Source organism: Pleuronectes platessa, chromosome 8 (assembly GCF_947347685.1).
Source record: "Pleuronectes platessa chromosome 8, fPlePla1.1, whole genome shotgun sequence".
NCBI lineage: Eukaryota > Metazoa > Chordata > Actinopteri > Pleuronectiformes > Pleuronectidae > Pleuronectes > Pleuronectes platessa.
Window position 1 is genome coordinate 9,688,723 of NC_070633.1, and position 21,348 is coordinate 9,710,070.

The 21,348-nt window shown below is 43.3% G+C and overlaps 1 protein-coding gene across 1 annotated transcript in view; it reads right to left on the reverse strand.

Moving 5' to 3' along the window:
* The window catches only part of gpc3 (glypican 3), a 112,070-nt gene extending 91,058 nt beyond the window's left edge, over positions 1–21,012 (reverse strand). The window contains exons 1-2 of the mRNA XM_053429034.1: positions 20,856–21,012; positions 11,134–11,295 (exon numbers count right to left, since the gene is read on the reverse strand). Coding sequence (XP_053285009.1) covers positions 11,134–11,295; positions 20,856–21,012 — 319 coding nt within the window. The remainder of the gene's footprint in view (positions 1–11,133; positions 11,296–20,855) is intronic.
* Positions 21,013–21,348: the final 336 nt, after the last annotated feature.

The window sequence follows — 21,348 nt, forward strand, 5'->3', positions numbered from 1 at the left end:
GGTGAGGGAAGAACTATGACAACTTAGAGGATGATGAGAAATAAATGGGTCGCTCCTTGGCTCCGTGACAGTCTTATAATCTTTCTATTCGGGGAAACTCTGTGAAGATATTACAGAACTGCGATCTGAATAATGTTCAAACAACTTAGACCTGCGAGTGAACCGACTGCAGAGCGCCAATGCGGAAGATGCCTTTCATAAACAACGAGACCTTGAACATTTATTTAGGAGCAGGTGTCCCATGCCACAGCCTGCCAAACGCCACGCACAAAGAAAGAGATTGACATGCAAACAGCTTCAGGTCTTGCTGGGGCTGCCCCCACAGAGCTGAACTCAAATAGCTTCACACTGAGGGGGTGATCGCAGTCGTAATAAAGGGTAGAAAAAAGGTTTTGCAGGCGAAAACACATCAGCGGTAAAGAATCGTTCAGGCTCTAGATTTATACTGACTGTGCCCATGACCCTTCAGAGAGGATACATATTAACAAAGTGACATCTAAGAATAGGCACCATTTGGGTTAATATGAAGACAAATTGTACTTTCTCAAACACGTCTTCTTAATAATTGTGGCTGCTCAAATGTGATTTTGCATTTGCATTGATTTAGCTCAGAGAGTCGCCTTTGATTAAATAGAACTGTGGGCATTTCTGAAAAGGATATTTGTTATCATCCATTAAGTTGGAGGAAAAAGTCTCACGTGATGTATGAAGATGCTGGGTGATTCATTTAAGGGAGATCATTAGCTCAGTATGAGATGTGTTCATGTCAAAATGCTGCTTTCACTCTTCATCCTCTGCCTTTTCCTTCCTCCTCTCCTCTCCTCTCCTCTTCTCTCTTCTCCTCTCCTCTCCTCTCCTCTCCGCCCTGCCCGATGCACCAGTCATCACACGCTGAAAGAAACAAAGGCTCCTTCTCTCAGCTGGAGCTGGGAGGAGCTGTCAGTCCCTTCAGCTCTGTTTGATGATAGCATTTCAAATGACACTTTGATCCTCACTCCACACTGTTTGTTTTTCCCCTATGATGAAATTCAGCTCGAGAGGCGTGCAACAGGGCACATCATTAAAATGGGGCTCAAACACGGAGAAGCCACAATCGTCCCCAAAAAGCGCCCGTGACAACTCTTGTCACGTCGTAAAGAATGCGACATGGTAGGTGGCGTAGGAATTGTAAAGATGAACAAAAGAATCATGTGTTGTCCCTGAAGATTATTCAGTGACACCGATGCTAAAACAAAATGCGGGTCTCCCTGCAAAGACTGAATGGGAATAATGAATGTAATGAGGCAGATCTGTCAGAGCTAAGCGTTGTCTCTGGCCTGAGCAGAGTAAAGCACAAACTCCTGCCTTCAAGCCAAAGAAGAGAACATTTGGAGTAAAAACATCGCAAAACAGGTTTCCTTTATCAACTAAGACACTTCATTACTGTTCAAGGACAAAAGATAAAACAAGCAATGGAGAAATTAAAAAGATTTAACGTTTTAACTGAATTTTCTCTTTTTAAATTTTCTCTTTCCCGTCATTTCTGAAACAAGCCCAAAGGCAAAGCTCCACAGCCGTCCTCTCCACAGGTCCTCCCAGAATCAACATAAAACACCAACTCTAAATCTCAGTGGTAAAATCAGCCTTTGTTCAAATATAATGGTGGCAATGCAGAAGATGAACAGCCCAAAGTACAAGTCTGAAAGCGTTGGCTCTTTTTCTTCTTCTGTGGTGATAATCCCGCTATTGAAGATTTCTAGAGCCACAGCTGAAATAATATGCAAATATCCACCCCATGGGGCGCTGACTGGCTGACATATTATCAGCAGAGAGGCAGCCGTCGCATTTTTTCTTCTTTTTTTTTCTGGAGGGGGGATGCGAGTGTGGTCAAATCAAAAAAGGTGTACTGTTAAGCACGCAAGACAACAGGAGCACTTTAAACAGGATGCCAGCCCTGTTGGGAATAGGATGAGGAGGCGTCCCGTGGAGACAGGAGTGCCTGGCAACCTACATAAAGCCTGCCGAGATAAGGCAGACAGTTTGGAAAGCCAAACAATGGGAACTGAAGGCATCTGAAACATGAAAACAAAGGTTCATTTGGACGAAGAAGAATTGAAACGATTCCCAGGATGGGGTGATTTCATGTGCAGCCATTCAGCAACCTTCTGGTTAGTGAGGCTGTGATGACTCCCTAACTATGGTTTACATATGTGAGTCAACCCCTGACCCTGACGTGACATGTGAGGGGCTATTGCTTTATCTATAAAAAACGGCAACCACGCACGCATTTACTTGAATGGTGTAAAGTATTGTTTCTTTCTCTTGTGATACTCTGCATGTAAATGTCAGGAGCATTCAGGTGAGGGGTGGCGCCCGGGTGGAGCATGCTGGAGGTAGGACATGACGTATGAATGCTACGGGGGAAATTTAGTGTTTGGAACCAGCAAATCGACACAGCTTTAGCCCTGAAGGCTCTCAAATCTCGTTGTCTTTACAGGTTTCCAACTTCTTCATGAATGGCACCTCTTTTTTATCCTGATATATATCAATTTTGTGCATTTTTTCAATTTTGTGACATCACAGTTAAGAAACGTCATCACATGCCCACCAGCAGGGATTTTCACTGCTGTTTCTCCACCTGTGCTCACTTAGACATTTCACAGAGATTTTACCAGGGGGCTGGAAGGAAAGTTCTGGAAAATATTGTGTGTAACTGGTTGGGAAATTTGTGTTTTTAAATACAACCCAGAGTTTAGTGCATGTCTGAAAGCAGCTTATGTGGGTTTTTTTTCTCCCTCTAGTATAAGTCTGCCTAAGCTCCACGGTGCACCTTTAAGAATACAGAGTTTCTTTTTTCGTTTCTTTCATATAAAAACCCACTCTGCACTTACCCCTCTCATGTCTGACGTGTCTAACGTCTCTTCTGATGCTTAGCATGCTCTTCCTCACTCTCTGGTCGGGAGCCTTGTGATTGTGCCTCGTCTTAAATACAATTATTGGAATCAGAAAAAGCATTTTCTGTTCCCTTCAAATCACTTCAGACCAAAATGTCTGACTGACTCATCAACATTCATCTCTCATTGTTAGAAATGCACAAAGAAACCAGAACACTTCAGGACAGCAAGCCGAGTTTTCATGGACGTGAGTCTGACAGTGACTTGAGTCAAAGATTTCAGGTGAAGGCCAGGAATTTTTGTTTATAGAAATATGTATTACAACATAGAAGATATCATACGATTCTTTTAACATCATTACCATCCCATAATTCACAGTAACTAGATATTTTTCTTGATCAACAGGCTCTCTCATGAACTGAAGCTTTTGGGGGTTAGCCTCGGTCAGAAAAACACTTATCTAACATGTTATTAAAAATGATTTGATTGAACTAGTTAAAACAATTACGTGGGAAATGTTTTCTTGACAATTCCATCATGATTTTTGACCTAGTGATCTCCTCCTCGATGTTATGCTCCTTAGAAAGATGCTAGCTAGCCAGTGAGCTCACTAGCTAGCCCGTTAGCTCACTAGCTAGCGATGGTTCATGTGATAGCATAATGTAAGGCCATACTGCATGACGTGATGGAAACATGAGAAGCTGGGCATTGTTTGAGGGTATTAGTCAAAGTCCCACCGGTTTTATATCATTAGTCATTAGCCGCTTCATAAATATTTGAATGCTACGTGCGCCATCATGGCATTGCCTCACCTTTATGTTCCTCCTGAGGGGCAGCCGAGGGCAAATGGGCTGATGCCAGAGCAGCTATATAGCCCGGCCTTGTGTGCTTCTAATACATTTTAGGGTCTTAACATTGGGATAAGAACAGATGTGAGGCTCCATTGACATGTAGATGAGTTATTGAATAATGTCCTGGAGAACAATGTATTTGAAGTTGTTGAATGATGGATTTCTGCTAATAATTGGATTGACATACGGCCAAACCCAAGTTTTCTAGACTGATATAGATTTATCACAGTCATAAGAGCTAATTTGTTGTCTGATATACGCCCATATGAAAACCTTTTTTGTACAGCAAATGATGCAGAAAAAGAGGGTGTATGAGTATAGTTCATTATTTTATAAGTGACCCGCAGCTTCAGATGAGGCATGGTGGATGATTCTTTAAATTCTGTCATTTTAATAGTAGCCCTATTTTTGATGAAGCTGCAGAGTGGTTGGTTCAGCACTTACAGCTCCATTACTCCTGGTGGCAGTGGTCAACAGGCTGCTGCCTCAAAGACCAACACAGCTTTCAAATGTTGTGAGGTGTTTTTTTTTTGTTAGAAATTAACTTTGAAAAATGCCACTGCATTTCAGTAACAAAGGGAGACATGACAAATGAATGTAAAAACATTATTTATAAAGTATTTTACCTTTTTTTTTTACAATTTGTGTTCACTCAAATGAGTTGAAAGTGCTGCTTCATCCTGACAGATCGCCTCCCACTGGACATTTTGTCAGATGACACTGAGATCAAGGCCTAGAATGACTGAGTGAGGACGAGGCAGAAGGGTGTAGCCTCCCCACAGAAACAACCACCTATACTACACAGTTTGTAAAGGCACTTTTCTTTTGAAATTCATTATTTTGTGCAAATGTTCTCCCGGGAGGTGAAAGCTTTTGATATTGATTGAAAACGCTGCTTAAACAGCCCTCGAAGACAAGTCTCAACGTGGATGAAAATAAAAACTCATTCTTAACTAAATAAATCCATCATGTGAATATTGTGACATCAATTCAAACTAGCATTCAAATAACTGCAGGGATAAAATATATTTTAGATACTAGAGGGATCCAGCTGCAGCCTGGAAGACCTTTCAAACCATATTGCCATTCAAACCCCCCCCCTACTCTCATTCACCACAGTCATTTGTTGGCAGAGAAGAAGAGTCCGAACGCTACCTTCACAGCTGCAGGTAAATCTGTGAGGGTAGAGAGATATATTTTTATACCGGTATATTTTACAACACATCACGTTCACATTATCTGCCTATCTCACATGAGGAAAATGGGACACACTAGGGAAAACACACATTAGATTCCCATGCAAGTCATCTTCATCTAATTGCAAAGTGCCCCCAAACATCTATTTTGTATTTGCCTCTGGTGAGCGATTGTTTTTTATGAGACTGTCTTCACAAACACCAGACTGGATAATGAGGGGAAATAATAAGACGGAGGGCAGCGGTGCTGCATTCGCTGTACCTGGGATGTTTTGTGCTTTTGTCTCTCAGCAGCGGATGTTTCTTCCTCAGGCTCACAAACACAAAAATGTTCTCACAGGCTGTTCACTGCTGACAGACACCAACTTTCTTTTTTCCTTCAAGTGAAATCACAGAACTCAAACAGACAAGATAGCACTCCACAGAATTGCACAGCTTTATGGTGTATCAATCTATACAACAGCTCTCGCAAAAAATATCCTAAAAAATCTCATTACAAGTAAAACAAATAAGTGATGCATAATGATAAAACGCAGCAATTATGCTAAAACCAAATTACGAGTCGAAAGAAGAAGATGTGGTAATGGCTGGTATACCCCCATCATGTCTGGTAAACGACGCTCGAAGGAGCCCATTGGACATGGGAAAACTGCCTTTCCCCATCATTAAGTTATTAGATTAGCCTGGGGCAGCAAGTAAACAACTTCAGACATCTCGCAGCAGGCACACATCCCACCAGTCCTCACTGGTATTGGATTACTCAGGGAAAACTTCTCCAGAAGACCAAAAAACGGCTCCACGGAGAGATGGAGGCAGGGAATGATTATTGGAAAGCAGATGATGGGAAGAACAGAGGAAAGGTTTGCTCAGGCCAGACGCCTGGAGCACTTAGGATCGAGCGGCTGGCTAACGAGCGGGCGACGGGGGATGGATGCTGAGGGCAGCGAGGTCTGATTTTGATTATTGGCTGCTGTGTGGAGAGGCAGCCGGGGCCTGCCAGGTTTCTGTATCGTCCACCTCCTGCCACATCTCGTTTGGGTTACCGCCACGGCAAACGTCCACTCAGCACTATCGGAGACAAATGAGGGCGAACGCCTCTCAAGGTCACCAACCGACTCCAGCAGGGCCACTGGGGGTGTGCCTTTCTAATTCCTTATACACTTAGAGTAATTAAAACCCATCCAGGAGATGAAGGGGGGGGGAGTCGATAGAATTTTTTGAGACTGCTAATGAGATGTTAATTTGTTAGCCCAGTAGGAATGAGGTACGAGGAACTCAAGGACACAAAAGGAGATTTATTCACGCTTTCGTGGAGTGAACTTTTTTAAATTGTGGTATGAGTGTTTGTCCCCGCAGAAGTTTGTCGAGCAGTGCAGCCCGCAGGTTGCCCGGGATCTTTACGTTTGACTAAAATATATGAGCGTCCTTTCAAGTTGCTTCCAAACTACAGATCATTTACAGAGGGTGGCCCCCGTGAGCTCAGAGTAAAGTGGAGAAAGCTCAAAGTGAAGCCACGTACAGCTCGCCCTCATGCTGCCTGAAACTAGTCCAAGTCAGACCTGTTTTCTAACACCCCACTGTGCCAGCCTCCCATGGACTCACAGAGTCATTCCAGGAGCACCACGCTGGCTGTCCCACTTTTTTTCAACCGCTATCACACAAACTCTCTGATATCTACACACACACTCCAGCCGCAGCCCCCCTCGCCACCACATGTTTGACTGTATAAGCAATCGGGGCCAATCCCGTCCTCTCATGTTTATTAATTGGGTTTGCTCTTTGGACTTGAGTGTGACTCCCCTCTGGGTGAAGCCTGCTCCTCGGGCTGCAGAGGAGCACCGAGCTGTGATGAAAGTGAGCAGACAGCAGCACGGTCTTGTTCTCTCCAGCGGCACTGCAGTCGGGAGAGGCTCATTTTCCTGATGTGTCATTTTACACAAGCGCTGCACAACAAAAAGTGGCCAGATCCCTCCCAGGCACAGGGGCTTTTAGCTCCTACACAATAATAACCCAAACAAGTCATTAAAATAAAAAAAGTAGAATAAAATCTTGTCTTGTTAAGAGAGGAGGATAATCTTATTCCTAATCTGCAGGCTGAGGCTGAGCATCACTACAGCAGCAGCAGCACGGCTCTGAAGGACACATCGATGGGGAAATAACAACAATTAGAGCTGCCAATCATCCAAAAATGCCAGAAGATGGTTTTGGATGAGTTTCTGCATCGTCTGGCGGTTGTACAGGGGATATAGACAGAGAGGATGGGTGAGAGAGAGGGGATGACATTGGGACTAGAAGTAAAATCACACCACAAACACAAATCTGTGCGTAGTCAGTTGAGTCACCGTGTTAGGACTCTGATTTGGAATCAGATCAGTGTTGCAGTCCAAAGTGGAACTGAGTGAGTTTACAACAACCTTCAGACACACTGATTTACCAACTATCATCTTTCTATAAATACTGTAGGAGACAGACACTTGAGGAAAACAGTTGGAGACTCAAGTGCATTTAATAATGATTTAGTCATCTATCAAAAACTAAAAAGTTTTTTTTTTCATTTTTTGTAAATAGTGCTACTAATGATAATTACTAATCTGAAAAATTTGCAACAGCTATTTACACATTTTGAAAGATTACTCTATTTAATGTGGATTTAATATTTCTATTAAATAACATAATTAATTAACTTTTATTTGCTTTTGAAATGTCAAATTATTAAAAGCACCATACAAACATAAGTTTTCATTAATATGATGGGGGACTTTTAGTAACACTATCAATACTTGGTTCAATGACAATGCATTTCATTCCTTTTCCTCCTCTACATGATCTTTCAATGCAATACAGCAACTACAGCATTATTACATTTTTCATGTTTAGACACTCATTTAGGGTTTGAGGTTTGAGTGTTAGATCATGGATGTGAACCCCACGATATAAGACCTGCTCCCTATAACTTGAAGCTGATTGAAAATGTCCCACTTCCATCTCTGGAAAATGTAAAGTCAGGCAGCAAAATAAATCAGTAGAATACGTGATTCCTAGGTGATTGATGAAAGATTACAAACATGAGCTCTAAACTTTTAAATGAGTTTCCAACTTTTTTCAGTTATTTATATAATTTTACATTATTTCACCGACTGGAACTGATTATTTAATAATAACAATTAAGGAATACTTCATTATTAGGGATTCTACAACAATCTGATGCCTTTCCATAAATAAGTTGATAGATGAAAAAAGACAGCTCTGAGGTATCTCAGCACTTATGCCGGGATATCCAGAATTTAGACTCTCTATGGGACAAACTTAAAAAATGTTGCTTAAGAATAGAATATAATGGTAACAAGCTGCTGTGGGGATGTTTATCCATGGAAGGACATTCTCTGAGTAGTTATGGAGAATGTATTCAACAAAGTGAGCAATGGAAAGTAATATAATGAGTAATACAGTTATTGTAGCTGATGACTAATAAGTAAAGGAACATAATTACTCCTTAAAATGTAGCAAGTAATGATAATTGCAACATCTAAAAGAGTGCAGGGCCACTTTGAGTAATCTATGCCATCTCTATGCCACTGCTGCAATACAAATCATATATCCAGAAATGTGCAGCATCACATACTAATACACTCTTCAGAAATATTGGACTCCATAATATATTAACAAAATTAAATTCTCAGCATGCACAAGATCAGATTCTCATTTAAAAAAAAATTGATTTAAGGGATGAGCATCCTGCACAGGTTTGCAGATTCCCATTTTCAAGTAAATTGACAACATCATGCCACTGAGCACGAGGCACGATCGCAGCACGCTGGGGAGGATGGTGTTATCGTCTCACTAATGTGAATCAAAATGAAATCCCAGAGTCTGTCACACATGGAAGTGGATGCTGCCGGTTATCCATTACGAAGAATTTCCCTGGTATCCTATAAAGAGATCAGCTAAGGCTCATTAGACTGTCAAATGGCATATGAGTCTTTTTGCACAAGAGCTATGCATCATTAGAAATTCCTAATGTCGTACCTATTTCCTGGCATTGATCTTGAGGAAAGCCTGATGTTAAAGCTGCCTGTCATCTCACTGCTTAAAAGACAAAGATTGAAACAGCGATTGCATTTTCTATTGTTTGGAGAAGTTGACTTCAAAAGGGTGAAAACCTCTGGTGTAGTCTGAGGCTTGGGAAAGCAGAGCGGGGCAGGTGGAGCTGGAAGGAGAGGAGAAGCAGGGATAGAGGGAGCACTCAGAGATGGGAGATAGACGACTGGAAAGGGGAAGCCCTTTGATCTCTGGTAGAAGTGAGTGCTGAAGAAGAGAGAAAGAGAGCCGCAGAGAAGATTGCAAACAAGGCATGCACTCAATTCCCAATAGTAGCATGAACACGAGAGGAAGAGACAGACGGAGGGAGGAAGACAGAAGGAGGAAGAAAAGTCAAGTAGACTGAGCGAAACAGCCATGTAGAGAGAGGATGACAGGCTCTGAGAGAGATAGAGATGGAGAGGAACAGAGGAGAAGCGAGTGAGAGGATGAAAATGAAGTAGATGGAAACAGATAAGACCAGGATGTTAAAAGGGTTTCAGTCCGGGGGCTGTTTGGGGAGTTCTCTCAAGTCCTATGCTAACGCAATTAGTATCGAAGCCCTTCTAGGAAAGTGCAGGCTAACCACAGCGGCCGTCTCTAACATAGTTAGTGTGAAACAACCAAGTCAAACCCCATGGTCCCCATTAAACCTCAAGTTTTAATTAGCATGTCAGGATGGTGCTGCGTTTCACAACCCATGAGTGTGCCTTCTCAAAAAAAGTTGGCCCAGCAAGTCCACACATCTGGCTTCAAGAGGAAACCCCGAGACGGCGAACAGAGCGGCTGCATGGTTCTGAAAAGGCCTGCGTGGGGTGATAACAAAAGATCAACATTAACTGTGAAATGGATATTTCACAACAACTGTTGCTAATACGGCGGCACTGCGAAAGAAAAGTTGTGTACCCATGTGTCGTCGGGGAGTTAACTTTTAACCATCGCCTAAACTTTTCAACCAATCCTTCTGCTGTCCAGTAGGTAAGACATGATTAACATCACAAACAGAGTCATGGGGGCACAAGTGAAGACGAGTAGAAACAGTCAACGTCAGTGTCATTGACTTTCTCTACTCGTCTTTATCTGTGCTTCTATGACTGTTTTCTCTGTGATACTAGAAACACTGTCATGTCCATACGTTAAGCTAGTTAGCTTAGCTTAGTTCAACTTGAACTTGCTGCAAGCTATGAACGTATTAGTGTCAAACTACTCATTTAGCCAGGATTAGTCTTAGTCCATATTAATGGTCTGCTGTTGTTGCTTAATTGAAGATTCTCTAACACTTGAGAAAAAGTCATATTACTAATTATACTGAAATGACTATTGTTCCACACTGATTTGCTGATATAGTTTGAACACCTTGGTAGCCTACAAGGTGTGATTTCATTTTGCCTCCAGAACAGCTTGTTCTCTCAAGCTAAAATCCGGTGATTAGACACATAGCTCCCCGTAAGGTCTTACTTTCCCCTTCCACCACCTTCAAGTGTCACTTCCCTGATCACTCATTCACTCTCTGCAATCACCTGCCTCCTATAGCGCCATCTTCTTGTTCTCAGCTGACAGCAGCTGAACCGGCGCATGCGCAGGGTTGACAATTTGTACTTTTTCCCCCCACATCACTCACCTGTTATTTCAAATACGTCTGCTCGATTGAACCAGTCCAACCAGTGAGCCTCCTCTGACCTCTCATCTGTGAGCGGCTTCCACCAACCACCGCTGACTGGCGTTTCGCACTCGGTGAATAACAGACATCACCGACTGCAGCGCGCCAATATCTCAGGGGGCTGTCACTTTTCTGGAGCAACATGTCTGGCACCAACAACCACGCTACATCTAAAGTCACTTAAACCACACGTCTCTGCCATTCTAGCATTTAGTGGAACAGCAGCTGAACGTCTCATCCCTGTCTGCGTGCATTATGCTCCTGCTCTTTTTTACATGTGACTCACTGCCTGGAGGAGTGAGCTGCTGACGTTCACAGGGATGCGAAGCCAACAAAATGGAAACAGACTGTGTTGATTTGAGGGCGTCAATTATCAGGTTCAAATTGTAATTATGATGCTGGTTCTTCAGTGTGCCAGTTTAAAAACGCTCTTGGTTTTTTGCGACAGGTTTGGACAAACTGTACTCACTGCTTACCTTGGAAAATGGCAGCGTTCTGGATGATGAGGCGTTTGAGTTGAGCGCTGACCACCTGCAGACCAGACTCCATGTTGCTGCGTGCGGCTACCTGATACCGCTCCTCCATCTTCTTGGAACAGCAGGTCGGGCCTTTTGTTTGGCAAACCTGCAGATCCGAACCTGGCAGGAAATCAACACAGACAGGACAGGAGTCTTAATGAAGGAGCTGGAGAGCTGTTGTTGTTTCTCTCTTTTTAAAACAGAGAAGAAACGTTCTTCCTTCTCACACACACAACGAGATGCAGCAGCATCCTCTGCATGCAGGAAACACTATCTTCTATCCTTAATGAGAATCGGAATATAATCTAGCAGCTGTGTTATTTAGCAGGCTTCAAGTCAAAAATAAATTGCTGCTTTAAAGAAAAAAAAAAAAGAGTCATTTTGATGATATATTTGAGCAAAACACCACGGCCGTGAAGCTCTCCTCAGAGATCAGTTTGGTCAACAGACGGTTCCCCACCACTCAAGGATGCGTTTTTTCACACCGAGGATCAAAAGGAGTATTTTTGTAGCCACAGAGATGGGAGCTGGGAGCGGTGCACAAACAAACCCAGGTTCTTGCATTCACTACACGGCATGAGGAAAAAATAAAAGCAACAAGTGAGATTGAAGGCAATGAAACAACATTTCTGCACCTGGCCACAGACACTAAGGGTTGTTTACACAGATGAGAAATAATTGGATTCCCAGAGCTCTTCTGAAAGGTGCAGTTGTACGCCAGCGCGAGAAAAGCTTAGGGTGACAAGGATGCTTCATTGGGGCGACGTGGCCGTGCACAAACCGGATCAAAAAACAAACGCCCTGGAGAAATTCATTTAATTTGAAAAACAATCCCGGTGAGCAGGGAGATGAAGTCTGTGCGCTTAGAATTCAGTCTGATCAAGGATAGAGACGGAACCTCAGCTGGTGCAGCGGCGACGATGAATGAGCTGCAATTCTGAGTGGTGACGGACTGAAGGACATCTTTTAAAAAGAGCTTTTCTTGTTTTTAATACCTGAACATGCCTCTACTATCACATTGTCACAGATACACTGCAGGATGTATGACCTCAGGTCCACAAAGTTTGAAAAGCAGATTATACCGTAGTTAAAACTAACGTGGGTTTTCGAGCTATGATGCCTTTACAAAAGAGTTAACACACATTTCTATGAAAGAATTTCCTTGGAGGAAAAGAAATGTCCAGTGGAGACAGAACTTCCTATACACACGCTACAAATTTCCACTTTATTCCCACGTCCCTGCTTAAAAGTGATGCACAGACACAAATAGGCCACAAACACCTGATGTTTAAACACAAAGAGGAGCTCCGGTGAAAACTCCCCTCCTCTTTGATTCCCCCTCTCAGTCTCTCTCTCCCATGAGTCTGTTGAAAGCTTCAGTGGAGGCTGCAGTTGTAACGTGTGTGTCGAGGAGTTGTCTGCAGGATTCTGCTGCCTGAGAGGCATCGGTGACAAGGGCCTGATTGATGGCGAGGTAAACAAATGTCAGGGGAGTCTGCCAGCTTCAGCTGCTCGGGCTGCGTAGGATGCAGAAGCGGACGGATTCATTTGCAGGGAGGGCCCGAATTGTATGTATACACACTTTCATACGTATTTATGTGTATGAATTTATATTAGAAAACTTTTTTTCACAAGTGTGTCAAAAGACAGAAGAAAGGCTTTTGTGGAGGGTTTTATCTCCAAATGAAAATCTCCGTTGGTTTGATTTTGTCTCTTTGAGATCTTCAAACAATGGATTTTCAGAAACAGAGCTCGGGCCGGAACAATGACAACAGGCAGCGTGGAGGGAAGCTAAAGTAGCAGGGGACGCCACGGAGTGACAGCCTTGATAATTAAGTACTGGGGAGTCAAACACTCACTCCTGACTCCCATCAGGGTTTAAGGTGCACAGTCTAATGAGTGAGACAGGCAATAAAACTGTCAAACGGCTCCTATTGCATGCAAACTGACAGGCTTAATATCTTAAATCAATACCGACAAAAGACTCCTGACAGATAAGATCAAGTTAATTTCAGACTGCGGGGGCAAAAATTATTAAGCTGTCAATAGCGCCACAGGTGAGACGAGGCAGGGATTTAGCAATTATCGTCAGCACAAACAGACAGTTTCATCTGCACTTTTGTCGTTTTGCAGATGATAAATGCGTTTCATTACAGAAGTTCCAGCGCGGTGGAGAATAAGTGAGGGATTCAGCTGTGGAAGCGATTCCCCGCTGAGCCTCACAAATAATAAAATCACGTCGTCTAAATAAAGCCTTCTTCCTGACTGACAGATCCCTTGGGAATAAGCTTCTTGCTTTTCTTTTTATTTGTGCTTTTGGCTCAGTTCTCTTTCTCCTCGCCTTACTTTTTTGTATTCCTTGTCATCTGTGCACAGTTTTGCTCCGAGTTTGTTTCACCTCACCTCCCTTGAGCCTAAATAGCCATCAGGCTCTTCAGAGAGCAGCGTTCTCTCAGTCTGTTATCGGTTAATTAGTCGATTGTGTCCTGATGGCCAATTCCCTCAAACCAAATGAAGAAAGACAAGGTGAGAGCTCAGAGCAATTTACATGTAAATTTCCCAAGCACACAAGCTTGTGCTCAAGGTGACACGTTGAAATTGTTATACGTGTTTTCAGTCAATACTGAAATGGTGAGCCGAACAATTCAACATGCAGCACGGCCACTGTTCTCCACGTGTGTCAAGGTCTTTGAGTGGCTTTTAAAGAGAGCACATTGATCGCCCTTCACTTTGTCGCCGCCTTATCTGACTCTCCTTTCGGCCGCTTCTTTCCAGATAGAAAGTTTCAGTTTAAATGCCATAGGGGTGAGATCTCGAGCAGGGGGCTCAAACAGTCCTGAGCACACAAGTACGACAAGAGGAGTCCCACTCCTCACATCTTTAACAAGCTCAGGGACACCACGCCGGGGGGGGGGCAGCCACCAACACAGTATGCATCTCCAAGTTTCCCCGCACCAATTAGAAGGATATCTCCATGCAAGTTTAATTTTGGAGACCATGGAGGGGGAAAAAACAAGTTGTATTAAGATATAGAATATGTTAAAAGCTCTTCATTATGAGCATAAATTATACATCAGCTACCAGTGTCAAGTGGAAGCGTGTGGGAATGCATGGCTTCCTCTGCGGGGCAAAAGAAGCCAGTGTCACTTTGCAGAGACAATAAATGAAATGACGATAGTGCAATTTACAAGCCACCCAAGGAATAATAATACCATTAGCTACTGGGGATTACAATTGTTTTAAGTATTTTTAGTGCTCTGCATGCTGCTCTCCTTTAAATCGTTTGATGAAGCAATAATTTGAAAGCTGGAAGCATGAATGTGAAAGAGTCTTTTTTTCACTAAACACAGGAGCCCTTCATTAAAGAGGGGGTGATGGATTTTTCAGAAAAGGAAAAGCTGAATAAACACAACACAACTCGGCATTTAATTAGACAAAATGAGCTGTTGCCACAGGTCAAACTGATCCACCTATCGGTTGTGTCTGGTGTCATTTACACAACAGGTCTTTGTTGCTCAGTGTTTTCATGATGAACAACAAGCCTGGGCGACCTGACCCTGCAGCTAATTTCTGCAGAGAACTCCACATCCCCTAAAGCCTTCCTTTTAGCATCCTTCCAAGAAATATCAAACTACACAGCTCACAGTGGAAAACACACTCACAAGCCGCTTTCAGAAATGACGTCCGGAAGATGTCCGGGCGATGGGGTCGGGACTGAGGGTCAGACGTCTGCTTTTCTCGTATGAAGAAAGCAGCAGGAGATGCTCTGGGTCAGACACATTAGTAGCCCCAGGATGTTATCAAGAAACACTCAGGTGAGGGGGTGGAGCAGCATACAGGAGGCAGGACGTGACGTATGAATTCCACTGCTGAGCTCACATGTTTATATCTACAGCACATCAACCCCATCTTCACCCATTATCACAAAAAGATCTCAAATGTCATTATCTATCTAACTTGACTTGTATGGCTCCTCTTCTTTTTGTTATGTTTTTTTCAGTTTTGAGTCCATTGCCGGTTTCGCTTTATCCACACTACATTGTTTTCTGCTAGGGGAACGACCAGCATCCACACTACCCCAACATTTTAGAGCCGCTAAACCTGAGAAGTTTGGAAACAGGCTGCTGGCCTTGTTTTATTTTGAAAACTCCAGGGGTGCACTTTCTTCTGGATGGGCGGAACGTTGTTTAGAAACAATGAAGTAGACGTTCACAACTACTTCCTGATTGGATCTTTTGGTCACAACAAAGTCTTAGCTGATTCGTCGGGCTCCTATCACATGACCCCCAGCCGTGCAGAACCGCCCAAAAAACGCCTTAGCCTCAGCTACCAGTGTAGAAACGACTTGGTGATTTAATTCAGCACTGACCCTGTTGTCTTTGCTAACCGCAGCGGTTAGATTCTGCATTTTACAATGATACGACTGTTTACATGTTTCAGAGACAAGCTGTTATTAGAGCAATCTGCGACATTTCCTGTGTCCAGCAGGATGGAATGCCTTCTTGTTCACACCAGCACGTGCATGCACAGTGTACTTCAGTGGTCACGTTATAAGCTTGTTATTATAGACAGGGAATAAAGCTGAGATGAAGCCAAAATGCTTGTGTGGACAGAGATCGTTTTAGTTGGAAAATGCTGTTTTCAATTGAAAACGCAGTAGTGTGGACATGGCCTTAGAAACGCCATCCACATGCCCACTTGCTCACTTTGAATCCTCCAGAGAATCTCCTGTGCTCTCAGGTATGCTCACTCAGACATTATCTGGAGTTTGAGGCTGTCCAGAAAAACTCTGGAACCTTTGCGTTCCCACATGCAGCCCCGCTGGGTAATTTCAGGAGATAATCTGGAGTTCATTGCATATCTGAACGAAGCTGTAGGAGAACTGTGGAGTATTTTCTTTTGAAAATGAAGTGGCAGCTTACACCGTATGCTTTTCTATTTAGAGTGAATCAGATGCTCCTATCACGAGTCAGGTCAGCTGCTCCTGTCAGAGCTCCACCGCGTCCTCCGCTCTCTAACCACTGCTGACTCTGATGAAGACGCTCTCACACTCATGTCCCGGGGTAAGTGCTCGGCTCTGCCCGTGCTCGGCTCTGCCCGTTGCACGCTACATGACGACTCGGTGGTGTGAACTGACACCGCAGCCTCCGTTTCACCTTCAGACACTACCACCACCCACGGCAGCAGCAGCACACTAACCACTACAAAGACATGAGTGGTGCTACACCTCCTACAGCTGTGTTGGGTTTTGATTTCTCATATCGCCGCTCTGATGTTGTTTCTCTGCTCTCGCTTCTTTTGAATCATGCTGAAGGAAAGCAAAGAAAAACTTGAGCGTGTGTGTGAGTGTGTGTGAGTGAGTGTGTGTGTGTTTGCCCTCTGGCACCACATGCAGCATTATTAGAAGTCTGTCCTGCCGTCCTGAGGACATATCCCTGAATATGCTACCTCCCCCACACAATACTCCATATCAATACAGGCTACACACACACACACACACACACACACACACACACACACACACACACAGTGAAAGTGATACTTCCCCAGTCAAATCACAGCTAGCCATCCTCTAAATTTAATTTCATCAATCTTTCATTTGCCGTATGCCCGGATGAGGAACTCGTGTTACATGCCCTCTGTTCCGCATTTACATGCCAAATTCTGTGCGAGCACAAAGTTCGGAATAATTACAGAGGACGAGACTGAGACTGAAAACCTCCATCTTATTTCTGCATTAATTAATGACAAGGATTATATTATGGATGAGGCCTGGCCAAAAAAGAAATAACACACACACAAAAATATACCAAATATAAGATTGACTGCATATTTCATGCTTTATGAAAGAAAGTCAGCTCCAGATAGAAATATGGAGTCATGAAAATCCTACCTAATGTTCAAGCATTGGCCCGTAACTCTGTCTCATTAAGGATATTCATTTGGAAAAAATGTATACAGTGTTTAAATACTGTAAAATATCATGGTGGACAAGACGGTGTCCTCACTGGATATTTAAAAAAAGCTATAGAATAATGGGATTGTGTCCGAAGAGCTTGATATGTGCCATCATTTTTAAGGAAGCAGTGTTTTGCAGTGGAAAAGAAATATAATATCATTTATTTAGAAATAGCTTGTGCCTGCGCGAGCGTTTGAAAATAATGAAACATCTTCTTTGCAGTATCTACTTTTCCCCTCGTATGTGGATGTGTAGACTGACACTGAAAAATAACCGACAAAAAATGAATACATTATCATGCGTTGTAGGCGGAGTGAAAGCAGTAAATATGATTATTTGTGGATGATGTAACGTTCGGTGTTAGACACACGCTGAAAATGAATCAATATTGCATTATGCCAGTGGAGGTTGGGACCCCCATGCTGGGCACCGAGAGAATTCCGATGACACACTGAGAAGAGGAAAACAGACACTTGATAGCTGTGCGACATAAAAATTATTACATTATTTGTCAAACGTTGCTCTAGTCTTTACTTTTTTTTTTTAAGTAGGTTTCCTTCTAATTTTACCTCTGAAAATGATACATAATGGTTTTATACATGAGAGGACACTCCACTCCATCAAAGGAACCACAGATTTTCATTATTCACTGGATTTACACATTATTGTAACAGGAATGTTGGTGCCATAGTGATGAGACTTCACAAATTGACTTTATAAATTACTTCTTGATGCAGCCAAGGCCACACAACAGCCCCTCACTGAAGGATATTTTCCCCGTGCAAATCCAAATCCTTACTTTGCTGTTAAATCAGTGGAATATCTGCTCTCTGCTCACTGTGCTTTGGTTTGGCTCCGAGTCCTGAAACGCATCCCATTTCTGTTTTACTGCAGTGGTTCATAAAGGGAGGTCCTGAGATCTCTCCGGGACCATGAGGGTTCAGTTTAATTTGTTTAATTTCTGTATTATTTTACTCCAAGTGCTAATAGCGCGCACATGAAGGGAGTGTGTTTTTCTCTCTCTGAGGTTTAAAGGATAGATTCATCATTTTTTAAGTCGGTCTCACAATAATCGTTCCACCTGTTCAGACTGGCCGTTTAAAGATCCTTCCTTTGTGATACACTTCCAGTGTTAAAGCTGGGAGAACGAAAAAGTCCTTGTTCTGTGCAAAAAAAAGTCTATTTGAAAGTTGATCTGAAGCTAAAATGAGGCTTTAGAAGTTTTCTAAATTTATACGGCCTTTTCTAAGAGAAACTGCCTCTTTGTGTTTTCCAGGAGAGTGTTTGCTAGTTGAGCTGCAGAAAAAGGGCAGAAACACAAAGAGAGAATATTCTGCTGAAAAGGCTGGTGGTTAGGAAACGATCTTTATAACTTCAATGTTCATATGGGCTCTTGATCATTGTGAGCCTGTGTCCTTTGCTTGTTCCAGGTACAATTACAATCCTTGATGAATCATATCTGATGACGAACATGTTTTCCTTTGAGACTCAATGGGACAAATGGGAATTCCTAATGAATATACATAAACATAGCCTGTGTGTGAATGGGCCTCTAACATGAATCCATTATGGGTATTGACTCATACTTTTCTTAGTTTTGTGGTTTCATTGTGTAATAACATTAACAGTAACTGAACATAAGAAATATATTCTTTGATTGTCTGTTCTCTATTCTTCTCATCTTATTGAAACAACTTGTGGAAATATAAATAAGTAAAATAAAAACTCTTCTTTTACAGAAATGGAGAGTGTACGTTCGACGAAGGTGACAAAATACAGAAATCCCCATTAAGCATAGTTTTCATTTAACAAAATTTACAATTCATGTTTTAGCTTTTCTGCAGGAACAGTGGTATGTTCCTTTTGACAAACAGTTATTTTAAAGGTCAGTTAGATCCCAAAGAGTTGTGACGCCCTGACTCCTTAAGGACAAAGCTGTTTTAAACCCTGATAGACCTGCTCTATTCTGATGTGTTAACAGGTTCTGTCAGCACCAATCACAAATACAGAACACACAAAAAAAACTGTGTGTTTACCCATTTAGAGATGTGGTTGTCTGTGCATCATTTTAATAAAATTAGGAATTAACATCATGAATCAAACTGATAAATCTTAAATTATGCTATTTAAGTTGTTACTGGCAGCCTGAAGGAGCCTAAACACGACAATAGCATTAAAGGATGTGTTGCAGAGTAATCCAGACATACTGTATTGACTATACATGTCTGAATCCAGTGCTTTATCACGATGAACTTAATGTACAACAAGTTCCTATAATAAGTCCCAATAATATTCTGCAACTCAGCATCCAGTGGCATCATGGGCGTGTGTTGACCAAACTATCCCTTAACTCGCCAAGATGAATGTCCTCTGGCACACTGGTGAATTGATTTGCAGTGTAAGTAATGGTGTTTGTGCGTGTGTGTGTGCATGTGTGTGTGTGTGTGTGTGTGTGTGTGTAGTGTCCGGCCTGACTCCTAATTGACGGAGCACAGGACTGGGGTAGGTTATATATCTCTCTCCTGTTAAGATGACTCCCCCCCCCCCCCCCCCCCCCCGGGCTGCGTGGCAGATAAAAAGCTAGATGGCCTTAAGGTGGAGGGTGTGTGACTAAAGATGGATGCATGGAGGAACGTGGGGCTCAGTGGTTGGAGCTGCCTGCACCCACAGATGGTAGATGAATATGTGGCGGTGGGAGCGTGACCAAAACATGCTTCAAAGTGCAACGCACATCTCCCCCGCGTTGGGATTTGAAGCATGTTGTGTTTAGTTGTCACCCCTGGCATGTTGTCTGCACAGAGAATGGAGACAAAACAGTTCACCTGAAGCACTTCCCCGGGTGCTGACATGACACTAAAACACCCAATTAACATTTACAGCAGGCTGTGATTCAGATGAGAAGGGTCTCCCCTCACAGACTGGAAAAGAGAGCATGCAACAGGCTCCATCAGTGCACCAACATCCTGCGTCCTCTCTGTATCTCAATAAGCGCTTTATTATAATTATTTCATCTTAATTCACTTTGACACGTCTCCTCCTCATCTCAAACACAGTCAGTGACATTTGAGCTCCAGGGAACAATAATTATCCTGCTGGGATAATTGCATCTTTGACAAAACTGTTATCAGGGGTGGACACAACTCATATCACACAGTTAATCTATACTCTGTGACAGTGTGGCTGTGGAGAAGCTGCCAGGAGACCAGCCTGCAACACGACTATAAATCAACTCATAAAGAAAAAAATATTTTGTGTGTGTGTGAATCCAAAAGAAAGATTCAACCCCACATAACAAATACCTGAGGTGACCCAATCAAAGCTGGGTCACTTGAGGCTCCATGCATGGAACAATAGAAAGAATCTGTCAGCTGGAATTTTTTATAATTCAACCTGAAATTTTAGGAAAACACTCATTGTAACCACTGGATTTTTCAGAGCAGGTTGGTTAAATGTTCAGCCCGAGGGATACAGAGTGTGTGTGGGTTGACTCTCAGCACTGAAACATGGAGAGGTCAGCAGCCTTCCAGAGAGAAACAAAGCTCGAGAAGTGTTGCAATGGTGATGTCCCTGAAGCTGGAACACTGGAGTTTGATTTGAGGGTTTAGAGTCAGAGCTGGAATTGCAGAGGTGAGGGAATCACAGGAAGAGGATGCGATTGCCAGGCGTTCTGTGCGTAAAGCATGGAGATGGATAGAAGGTGAACGTTTTAATGATAAATTACCTGACACTGGGGTTTCGGGGACCCATTTGGAGCCCGGGTGGAGGGACTGGAACACGGTGCGCACCTCCTGGCAGTTTGGCACCTGTCCGCCGGGCAGGGAGAACAGCTGGAGGAAGGCGCACAGAAAGAGCGCACCGCGGGCCGAAGAAGCAGCCATGGCAGAGGCGAGCAGAGAGCGACAGAGAGCTGGAATCAACTTCAGTGCGTTAAAAGTTACAGGAGGACGGAGCCGCGGTGTTGCGCTGACGAGGTGAGGCTGCAGCTCCTGGATCCGCTCGGCTCAGCATCCTTCCGCTGAGTGTTTAGTTTCTCCCCCGTGCGCCCCTGCGTCCAACCGGAGAGCTGCGCCTCTTCGTGAAGCGATACCCCGACTACAACAACTTAAGAGTCGCTCTTCACGTGCATCACCCCTCTCGGCTGTAGCTGCGCACACGCAGGAGCCCAAAGCCTTGTGAGCGCGCTCACCAGGAGAAGACAAACGCGCGCCACGGCG